An 11,954-nucleotide genomic window follows, 5' to 3' on the forward strand; every position below is an offset into this window, starting at 1 on the left:
CGTGAACATTTGGGCGGCATTATGCAAATATTCCCACATAGTGACCTAGATATGTGGGGGCATGTTAGAACGAGCCGTTTTAGGGGGGCGTGGCAGAGTCTTAACTTTGATAAAGAATATCTCTTTGGGTTTGTGACTTTAGTCTTTGCAACTTCAGGGATCTTATCTATGCACAATCAGCTTGTAACACTCCAAAGAGAAAGGAAAACTTGAAATCGCATCATATGACCCCTTTAAAATAAAGTGTGACTAATATATATCCTACATTATATATATATTTCTTGTTTATAGACGATTATAGAGATGTATAGCCAAGATAGTGCTTACATCTCTCTATCATTTCCAGGTTTTCAAATTATCGTGGTGTTTTTTTTTTCCCGTCGTCCCTGTCTGGTTTTAGATTTGAAATCTCTCCCTCCCTCCTCTTCCTCTAGAATTCCCCAAGTGCTGCTCATTTAAATTTAAGACGTCAGCTTCCTCTGCTGTCAGTGAGCTAAACAGAGGTCTTTATCAAATAGTGATTAGAATTGCAGATTTGATTTACCAACACACTCACACATGAATACATGCACATGCATGCACATTCACAATAACACAAAACTTGCGCATGAGCGAGCCTTGCGTACGGCAATTTGCTTTGTTGTGTTTTTAATAGGGCTGGCGATTTAACACATTCATTCAGTACAATTAATTATTTGTAAAAATAGCACAAAAATGGCATGTTTAATTGTGCCTTCTGACCCATATGCTACTACAGCCAAAACAACTCGCCAAACCACACTTACTGAGAACTGTTCACACAGTTTGCATTAACAAACAGCTGCATGAAGCATAGAACATAATGAAATTGAACACAGGAGTCTTGAGGCATGCTTTTTAAAAGTTGAACTGTTTTTAACCTGACAAGGTGTCTTTAAAATGCAGTGCTTATGATGCAAGACACTGGAAAAACAAGACACAACACAATGGCTGAAAAATGTTTGTCTAGCATTTGGAAATAGTACGATATATAGATTTTTAAAGGTGCTTTTTGTTCTTCTGCTACACTAATTATCTGATTTGAGGGCTTTTCTCAGCAAATATTGATATATTTGATTAGTTGCATATTCATTACAGTTTTTAATTGACCTAAAGTAGGTTTTTTTGTATCCTACAAACACTGGAGAGAATGAGAGACTTTGCCAGAGAATTTCCTCACAAAGGCTCTGCATATGTGGTTGTTTTTCTGACACAGATGAATGTTTATATACAGCATACCTACAGTTCCTGCTGACAGCTCCGGTTTGGGCTCTGAACTCTCAGAGCTCGTGTGGAGAAGGGAAAGCGGCTCAGCCTTCTCTATCGTTTTCATATCTCTAATCTCTCAACAACATAAGTTACCACGTCAGAAGAACATTGTGGAAAAACACATGGCTCAATATTGCAGAATCAGAGCTTCATTTTATTACATGTTGAACTTGAAAAATTTGATTGACACTTGGGTAACAGTGTCCTTGTTACACGTAACATGTACTAATAACAGTAAATTATGCGTAACTAACCCTAAACTAAACCCTAACCCTAGAGTAAGTACATGTTGTTAATTAATATTACTCAGTGTTTATTTGTGTAATTACACTGTAACAAGGAAACCATAAAATGAAGTAAACCAAAATTAACTTGAAGTAATTAGTGCATAAATCTTGCAGTCAGCACAAGCAATGAAATGTTTGTTTTTCCCACATATTAGACAGTTGCACTCTTAAATTACGTTATATCATCTCATCTCTTTACATTTGCAATATCCTCCATCTATTTTAAAAAAAAAGCCCCATTGCGTTCTCTCTGTTGCATAATCGTAAGGCCAGGGCCTGTCGGTTACTGTAACTCTTAAATGTGTGGGCTTGAGCTGCCCTCCCTCTTTAATGCTCAGAGCAGCAGTAGAGGCTCTTTGACTGTAACAAATCTTTGTCTTTCAGTCGGCCCACGGTTGACCTCCGCAGTAAGCAGAGCCTCGACTCCCCACAGGGAGACCGAATACCACCCCATCCCTTCCATTTGCAAGCCTCATCCATACTCACTAAAGACACATGCTAAAAATATCTAGTTCAGACCCCACACTCTTCCTCAACCGTGCGTGTTCACGTGCATACCGTAATGTTGAGTTATGATAAATGTGTTGTCGGAAATTAAAATCTGTACCCCTGGAGGATTCCCTCAAAAAGACGGATTTAACGTTTGCTACTAATTGCTGTCGAGAAACAAGTTGAAGAGGGAAAATTACCTTTGTAATTGATAGAGGTACTGTCTTCATAATACATTAAAGCTTACAGATATTTCCCTTCCTCTAATGAACTTTTTTGCAAATAGCTGGGGGAATAGACGACTGTTGATGCTGCTTCATATTTGGAGGCTTATTAACTGCATGATGCACTGAAAATGATGCCGGTTTCTCCTACTGAAAGACTTATGATTTCAACACGAACGGAAAAGGCTGTTTTCATTGGATCTCCCATGTTGGTTCTGTCAGTGCTTAATTGTTATTAGTATCGCTCTAAGAGCAGAGTAAATATTTGACAAATTAGCAATTCAGTTGGCCTGCGTGGAGTATTTGATGTGAACATCATACACGGGGTTAGCGACTGAAGAATTTGATTGGGTTGTAGCCAGTTTGAGCTAACAGAGTTGAACTTCACAGATATTTTTAGAACTTGTTTTGTGTAGCTTTGATCACCTGCCTGCAAATGGCTTCCCACCTACTCATCTGCACTTTAAAGTGATGCTGAATTCTCTGATTGGACTCATCGCTCTTGCTCTCTTCAGTAATAGCACTGAAGCTTCACTTCACGCTGAGAATATCAGCACCTGAAGTGTGGCTCTCCCTCTAGCTTGTAAAAGTTTAGTTAAACAGTCTAAATGTGGGCTAAATTGGGTGACAAGGGATGTTGGAACATTGTATCAGCCATTATGTATTTAAAGCTGCAGTCCATAACTTTTTTTGGTTAAAAATTATCCGAAATCAATATTTGAGCAAGTGCATAACCAGCCAGTGTTCAAAACTGTCGCCTTACTTAAGTCCAATTCACAATGGTAAGCTTATAATAATGTTTTCTAATTTGAGTGGTACGGGTAGGTTTTCACGGGAAATTCGACCATGACACTGCGTCATTACGTCACGTCTGTAAACATAAAGAAGTTGTCCCGGCTAGTAGGCTATCGCATGTGAGGAACCTCCAGGTGGCCGATCGTTTATAGCCTTTTCTCACAGCAGCCAGAATAATTAAATGTATCATTTTGATGGCGGATTGTAATCCATAACGGATTATGAAACACATGTGAGTGAAATTAAATTATTCCAGTTTTAAATGTGCATCTGATTACAGAAAGCCTGGGATTACACAGGATTTGTATTTTAAAGAAAACCAGTTCGTAGGAAGAATAATTTGCTTTTTGGGTTAAAAGAATGTCTTTATATTAAATTCGAATGGTGTGACACACTACATACACATAGTCACGCAATGCTGATGTTGTTAACATTAACAACTTGAGAACAAAGTATAACAATAATAATAATTTGCATGGTTTGATGTGATATGAGCTAATTGAACGTTAGATTTAATCACCATTGGTAGCGCGATTTATTGTAATACTTTTTTCCTCAGTTGGTCAGAACAAAAGTGGCTTGTTACTTGTTCTGATGACAATATCCGGTGAAAATTCTTATTTGGGTCATATTCCAAGATGTAGACGAGAATTTGTGATTCCTAAGTAACGTTACAGTATTCACACCGGTGCGGTAACTGACAGCCACACATTCACCTCAAAACATTAGATTCATCCACGCTAGAGCCGTGCTGGCGCACAACCCACGCAATGAAAATAATTCCGCAAGTAACTGCAATTGCAGGTTTCAAACAGAGATGGCGACAAAGAGGCCAAACTTACAGACTGCAGCTTTAATGATGACTAAAGATAGGAATGTGTTAAACAGGACCTCTTCTCCATTAAGACCCCTCACTTCAATAATGTCCAATTATACAATAATACAATCTTTTGCAAATCCCCCCGTCTTCCACAGAGGCACATCAGCTCTAGTGCATGTTTGACAAAGGACAGCTGCAGAAATTGAATGTGCTGTAATTTCCATAATGGCAATGGTACTAATATTCTTTGCGCTCGCTCTCTCTCTTCCATCATATTCTTTCTCCTGCAGGACGTGAGGAAACAGGAATGGACCGCTATCATTCCTAACTCCCAGCTCATCGTTATACCATACCCACAGAATGACCCTCGCAGGTACACACACACACACACTGGGTTTTGTGTTTTATAAGGACTTTCCGTAGACACGATTTTTATACTGTACAGACTTTACATTCTATCCTCTAACCATAAAACCATTACAGAAAACAATCTTGTTTTTACATAAAAAAAAACAAAACAATAATACTAATCATTTAGTATGATGATGCTCATAATTTTGTCCCCACAACATGAAAAATTTCAGGTTTTGCTATTCTTGTAGGGACATTTGGTCCCCACAATGCAGGTAATACCTGGACCACACACATTCTTAAGTAGGAAATCTGTATTCAAGGTCCAAAATTAACTTTTATTTATGGAAAAATTTACTAGCCAGTTATATAAACAATACTGTAAGCATGGTTAAAAGTAACTATTGATTAACAATTAATCATTTTTTACATTATATTTATCTTTTTTTATGATGTTATATATGATGATATATATGATGAATAAATAATCATATTTTTGTCAATATACTAATTACTATTATTTTTTTCCTATAAATGTAAGGAGCTGTTATTATAAAAAAAGAAAAATTTTACATTTTACAATAAATTAATTTTTTTCCACAATGTTTCTGTGTACACATTACTAATAGTTCCTACATTCACTAATATCCAGTAGAGATGCAAACTCACAGCCAATTAGAGAGAATAAACTTAAAAGCATAATAAACTTGTTCAAGTAATTAAAAGCAGTTTCACACTGTCACTGCATCCGTCACTAGCCTTAATCAAGACTGTGAGAAGGTATTTCCTCATGCATTAATATTTAATGTGTTTACCAGCACAGCCAAAATGTATCTTAATGAAGCTGTCCACCAATCTTTATCATAAATATTTGAGCAGATCACTTGATTTCCTGCTATTCCCCACAGACCCCATTCGGGCTCCTTCAGCTGCCTCTTTGCTTTCAAATAACTCGCAATGATAAACAGAGCATCTCTCATTCCATTCTCTCCAGTAAATGGAGAGCATTCCACCTCTCGCGCTCTCTGTCTGTTATTTAAAGCGGCTCATCTTGATGTCCTGATGTTTCAGCTTGTCAGAGAATGCGTCAGGATTGATTATATTTAGCTTTCTCGGGTTCTTTGAATCATCGCGCATGAAGGTACACAGAGCTAATATGAGTTTTCTTCAGTGCTGTAAACTCCACATGTCACTGTTTTGATGATCTACACAGGTTTTGCTCAGTGTAATGTCTTTATGTGCTCTCTCACATCGTTTCCGAGTTTTGAATGATGTTTGAAGTTTTAAAGATGGTGCTCTGAAAAGTTTTCTTTTGTCTTTCTGTCTGTGTTTTTCTAGCTGGAGTGCAAAGCTCTACCTAACCCCCAGTAATATAGTCTTATTGACAGCGATAGCACTGATTGGCGTGTGCGTCTTTATTCTCGTCATCATCGGGATACTACACTGGCAGGAGAAGGTGAGAACGAACATCTCATCCTTTTATTTTCAGCCTCTCTCACTCTGATCTGAGCCCGATTGCACATCACTCGCTCCTACTGTGGATGTGCTTGAAACACTCCAGCATCTGCGAAGGATTGTGGCCTCACACAGACTCATCCCTTGGTCTTTGTTCTGCACATGTGTGTGAAGATGAGCAGATGGGTGTGTCTGTGTGTGGCCCTGCCCTCCGGCTCTCTCCGAGGGTGCTCCACACACACTGCTATGCCGCTAATTGCTTTGTTCTGTCCTTTCAGCATATCAAATCTGTTCCTCATTATCCCATACAACATGTCCTCTAGGGTGTTATGTGTGAGTTTGTGCACGTGAACGCGGGAGTTTTTGTATTTGTGTGTGGGAAGGTGATTGTTTGTTTTCTTGTACGTTATATGTACCTCTGAATGTGTGAATTTGTGCCTTTTAAACACTCAGGATGGGTCACAACAGTCGGCTAATCAACTAGTTGTCCCACAACTGATTTGTGTGGATGATGAGTTGATCTAAAATTTAATTAGCGTGCCGCACTGGGCTTTTAGCTGTTAGACAGTTTGCATGGTGTAACTCTTTCAGAAAAGTTACAGCTGTACACATTCAGACAGATATTTTTGACTATTGCGTCACATCCCATGCTGTTTTTTTAGACGGCATGTCAAGTTTAAAATAGACCAACTTTTAAAGACCACTGCATTCTGTTCTAATCTGTTTTTAAGTGTTTTTGAGTGCAGGAACATCTTATGTAACATTCCCCAAGAAACGTCCAATTGGGGTAAACGTGAAACCATCTTTCCTTAAGACCAATTAGCCGACTAGTCATTCGGTTTAGAGTTGGTTTAAAAATAGCTCTAGAATTTCCCTGCTGAAAAAAAACATGCTTAGCTGGTTTAAGATCAGCCTAGCCAAGCTGGTGTTCAGTTGGGGTTTCCGGTCCCACTTTATATTAGGTGGCCTTAACTGCTATGTACTTACATCAAAAAATAAGTACAATGTACTTATTGTGTTCATATTGTATTGCAGAACACTTCTGCTGCTATTGAAGTGGGATACTGGTAAGGTTAGGTACAGGTTTGGTGGTATGGGTGGGTTAAGATGTAAGAGACCATGTAGTTATAAATGTAATTACAGAAATTTATTACAGATGTAATTACATGCAGGTATTTTTATATTTTCAAGTACAATATAAAAACTTAACCTAACCCGGACAGTATGTACACAATAAGTGCATTGTATCAAATGATTAATTTAAATGTAAGTACATAGTATTTGAGGCCACCTAATATAAAGTGGGAAAAGGTTTCCCAGACTGACCAGCAGAAAAATGCCAAAACCCCCTCTAAAACAGTGCGTCTCAATATTATTAACGCCATGTGGACTTTGTACATTTTCATTGCAGAGTAACTTCTTATATATCCAAATATTAAAGGGTTAGTTCACCCAAAAATGAAAATTCTGTCATTAATTACTCACCCTCATGTCGTTCCAAACCCGTAAGACCTCCGTTCATCTTAACATTTTGAATCTCCATTTTGTTGCCCCTTTAAGGCTTGTTTTGTCTTATTTTGAGCAATTTTAAGTACTCTTGAGTAAGTAATCCTAGTGGGCCCTGGCTCCCTGGTTAAGAACCAGTTTTCTAAAACCATCCAAAAGACCAAACTGAAAGACCAGCTAAGATCAGAACCAGATTAGGTTGATTTTAACTAGATTTTCTCTCTTCTGAATATATTCCTTTTTTTGTTACCAAAACGTTTTTATAATTTGTGTTGTTTCTTATCAGTGCAAAGTTGTCACAAAACTAAGGATTTATGTTAATATTGCCCAAAACCCTTGCCTAGGGAGTTTGGAGGGTCCTGTAGATCTACAAATGTATACCACATGATACTTCGACACAGGATGCATGTTAGAAAACATAAAAAACAGAAGTACATTAAAAAATAATGATACACTGTGAAGGCTTGCAAATATTTGTTAAATAGCAACATTTTTTTCATTATTTTGACTCTGTCCCGTGTGCAGGGTGTTTAGTGGGACACCTTTTTTGTCTTTTTATTCTTTTAAGAGCACCTGTTTGAGTTCATGTATTCAAAGGTGTTATGCCGGTCCTGGCAGTGCTCTGAGTGCGCATGTGTACGAGGAGTGAAGAGCTGTTCTTGTGTTGGCGTCCTCTCAAAGCCATCTGCTGTGGGTGCCTGATTATGCGCGCTGAAAACCATAATTGCTCTCTGCTCAGGGAAGCGCTTCCCACTACACGACCTTCATTTGAGTTGACACTGCATTAAAATAACATGCTGGCTCCATATCTCTCTTCCTCAGCCCTGCAATTATATATTTGACAAAAGGGACGAGAGAGGCTGAAGAAAGGCCTAGAGAGGGAGTATTTTGGCTCTTTGTCTTGTCTTGATGACTGCTTGATGGAGCATGGGCTTTCCTGATGCACATGTTCAGGTGATGATTAGCATTGCTCACTTATTCAGCTATTAAAAGGTCAGGAAGCGGCCCGTTTTCCTCCGCCTGTCTGAGAGGAGCTCTGCAGCCCAGTTTTTCTCTGCACAAACTGACGCTGTGAGCTGTGTAGGCTGCAGGTGGTCTATTATCGCATGTTGCTACATTACCAGACTGTAACACATTATCGCTCGCTTTTTCTGCGACTCTCTCCATTTATTGCAGCTTCTCGTGCTCCAAATATAGCACAGCTCCCCAAACATGCCCTGCTTCTAGTCATAGAGCTGCATTTGTGTAAATGTTTCTGCATGGAATTTCAGAACAAGAATGAGCGTATTGTCATTGTGTCCTGTTGTGCAGATTGACTTCAATATGTGACCCCTCATAAAAATGCATGTTCTCTTCGGACACGGCTTAAAACATCAGATATACAAAGTGTTTTTCTCTCTCTCTTTTTGTCTCTGCCCTCCATCTTCATTGCCCCCCATGACAGCTTGTAATTGAAGTGGCTTTAGTAGATAAGAGAGGGCAACCTGTAGTGCCTGTGAAAATAGCATTTGGAGAGGACTCAGCAGATCGCTCCATTTCTGTGGCCCGTTCCATTTGCATCCCTGTGGGAGGGGCGCGATATTAGAGGAAGATAAGACGCAGTATTTCCTTTTTGCCTCCGGCTCCTCTCTTCATCCTGCTCAATGTCGCGGGAAAGACACAAATAGATGAGGTACTGAGGTGTTCTGTATCATTTGCATGTCTGCATGTAGCAGAAACACACCTTGTCTTCCTGCATGCAGATGTCCTTGCTTAAAGAATTGCCTGAAGACATGTGTTAAGACATGATGACAAGAAAAATTATTTTCTTTTTTGGTTTTGTTTTTTTCTTTTTTTTTTTTTATTGAATTTTTGGGTTATAATGACAAAAGGAGCTACACCATCTCAATTACTCAAAAAGAACGAGAAGCATACAGTTGCACCATGTGTTTCCTTTAGAAATTGGTTGATACTGGGTATTTAATTATGCTTTTTTTTAGTACAAAAAAAGACTAAATTTCATTTATCAGTAAATTAAAATCAAATAAGCATTGACTTTTTGGAATTTTAAAGTTGCGACTGAAAACAGAAGTAGCGACAAATCTTCTTTTTTCCATATTTTGACATACATAGTTTGAAACCGATTATGTTGAATGGAGGCATATCTGAATGAGCTTGCAATCAATTGTAAGAAATGTGGATGAAATGGTTAGAGAAGTCTGTTGTTTCGCCAGAAGATCCAGTTATGATTAAACATTTGAAGGCCAATTATTTTATTTTATTTATTAATTTTATGAAACAAGCATAGTTGAATTGTTCACAATAAGATGCATTTATGAAAAAGGGTGAAGTCCATTTCATGGCAACTTTAATACTGCTATTCAAAACAAAACCATATTACAAGTATGTGACAAGTGTACAGCAAAACAGGCGCCGGAATTTAATTTAATAAATAATGTAATATTGATCTGTTTATTGAATTATAATAGGAGAAACATGATTTTGACATGGAAAGGTCTTTATAAAATTGCCTCGCAGGCAACATGACTGCGTCTAATCCTCCTCCATGCGGGAGACTGCGGATATGTGTGGGTCATGTGAATGTCAGCCTGTCAGTATATAGATCCTGTACTATATGTTGCCTACAGCTCCATCAGTACCTGGTATTATGTACATATATATGTTCAAGCATGTCAGCGCCTTGAGGTGTGCTTGTTGGAGAGCACACGTCAAACCCAATGTGTGGCGGACGAATTCAAGATGCATTTCTGCAACAAAAACATAATACAAAATTGTGGAAACTGAACTTTCCTTGGTACTGTGCCAGTGTTAGAAATCATGTGAAGTTGCATCATTAAATAGCTGGAAGCTGATCTGACAGAGACTATTACATTACTATTACTAATAGGCTGCTGCTGGAAGAACTAAAACAGACAGGTCAGACATGCTACAACTGTGCAAGTATTGCTATTTAGTGATCATGAGCTTGAAGGAGCGTACAGGCTATTTTTATCACTAACTATGTAATTAAGTTGAGCACTCATGACAGAGTAATCAATGAGTCTGTGACTAACCCGTGACTCACTGAACACACTTAAATGGACCTGAAATGAGGATGAACCCATAGGTATGTATTTGCACTACAACCCTCAATTATGGCAATGAAAGTCGACGAATAGTGATGTTGATGTGACTCGGCACCGTATCATGTGGAAAAATCCGTATATCTTGTGAATAGATATCATCTGGATGCTCCTGAGCAGATAGCGTAGGGCTTGACAGCGCTCAGTCAAAGCCTCAGGCTCTTTTTGCATGGTCTGTGAGATATAAAGTCCTTTTGAAAAGGAAAATAATCCCTTCTTATATCTGTCTGGCACATTGCTTTTTTTTCCTTCTTAACTGATTTGCCATTTTGCTTATGGCCGACATGCTTTCCACAAGTTACTAGATGGGAAACGACAAACCTAAAGCTAACGATACATCCTTATAAGTGACCCTTATAGAACAGGAGAGCCAATTCACAAGTGTTTCACAGAGGGACCCGGTGCGTGAGTCACTCATACTAGCTGAGAATAGACATCGTTTTTGCCATCGCCGAGACAGGATCATCACTGAGCACACACACACACGCTCACTTTCCAGGCTCGGCAGTGTGTGTTATTATCAGTCTCAGGCAGCAAGTGTCTAGTGTTGGCTCTATCTGTGATCGCACACAGAGGTATTTCACCGTGGTAAAGTGTGCCATTGTGTGTGCTATGAGTTCTCTGTCTGTCTCTCTCTCTTTGTGTTTGTCCTTTTCCTCTCCTGATGTATTAAACGCCATTGTATTGTGTTTGCATTCAACTCACTGGCACGGTTAACGAGCGAGACGCAGCTTCTGCAATCAGGACCGTGAAGTTACAGCATGTAGTACACTTTGAGTGTTTGTGTGTTACAGAAAGCAGATGACCGGGAGAAGAGACAGGAGGCCCATCGCTTCCATTTTGATGCCATGTGAGAAACCGGAGAGAGCGTTGTGAGAAAACGCGGAGAAGATTGGGTCTTTCATTTCAGTGGTTTATTTATTTTCACTTTTTTTCCACACTGGAGCATTTTTATGCATTTAATAATGTCTGAAATAAGAGGAATCCATCTAAATGTGATTATTTTGAACAGTGATGTCTCTGTGGATCTGTTGACTTCTGAAGAGAAGAGGTATGTTTCTGTCAAGTTTGTTTACATGATCCTAAACGCATAATGATGTTTGCACATTGAGAAGAGAGAAAAGTATTTTGTGCCATTTTTGTACTTAGGTTTTGGATAAACATGTTATTTTGAAGGACTTAATTAATTGTCAGCCTCTGTGTCTATGAATGTGACTGCGTGATAGTTCTTTCACATCACTGAACCTCTTTACTAAAACACTTTGAATCTAAGTGCTACATTAGGCCCCCTGTTAACAAAGGTGTCCTCTGCAAACTGATTTTAATAGGCATTTAGCTGTATGGAGTCATTAAAAATTGCATCATTGTTTCACAATAAAGTATTGCATTGACTCTCAACACTCAGTGCCAACCACATCCAAATGATTCCCCAGAGAGTTCAGTGTTTTGATTCATTAACTTGACACTGGATAACAACATTATATAGGAAGTCAAGTCCCCAATCTTAATTGCCCATAGTCAACATAAAGCAGGTTTGTTGTTTCTGCATGCACTCTCTTCTGTTTGCATTCTAGTAGTTCCCTTTGTGTCTGTCTTCTTTCCGATTGTAAGGCACTGT

General features: G+C 38.7%; 1 protein-coding gene across 1 annotated transcript in view; it reads left to right on the top strand.

The window, feature by feature from the left end:
- Window positions 1–11,515, top strand: part of LOC107660666 (T-cell immunomodulatory protein-like) — a 156,619-nt gene extending 145,104 nt beyond the window's left edge. The window contains exons 16-18 of the mRNA XM_016450054.1: window positions 4,193–4,275; window positions 5,592–5,709; window positions 11,131–11,515. Of these exons, the coding sequence (XP_016305540.1) occupies window positions 4,193–4,275; window positions 5,592–5,709; window positions 11,131–11,190 (261 nt within the window). The 3' untranslated portion in view covers window positions 11,191–11,515. The remainder of the gene's footprint in view (window positions 1–4,192; window positions 4,276–5,591; window positions 5,710–11,130) is intronic.
- The last annotated feature ends 439 nt before the right edge of the window (window positions 11,516–11,954 follow it).

This window comes from Sinocyclocheilus anshuiensis, unplaced genomic scaffold, assembly GCF_001515605.1.
Source record: "Sinocyclocheilus anshuiensis isolate Anshui unplaced genomic scaffold, SAMN03320099.WGS_v1.1 scaffold1879, whole genome shotgun sequence".
Lineage (NCBI taxonomy): Eukaryota > Metazoa > Chordata > Actinopteri > Cypriniformes > Cyprinidae > Sinocyclocheilus > Sinocyclocheilus anshuiensis.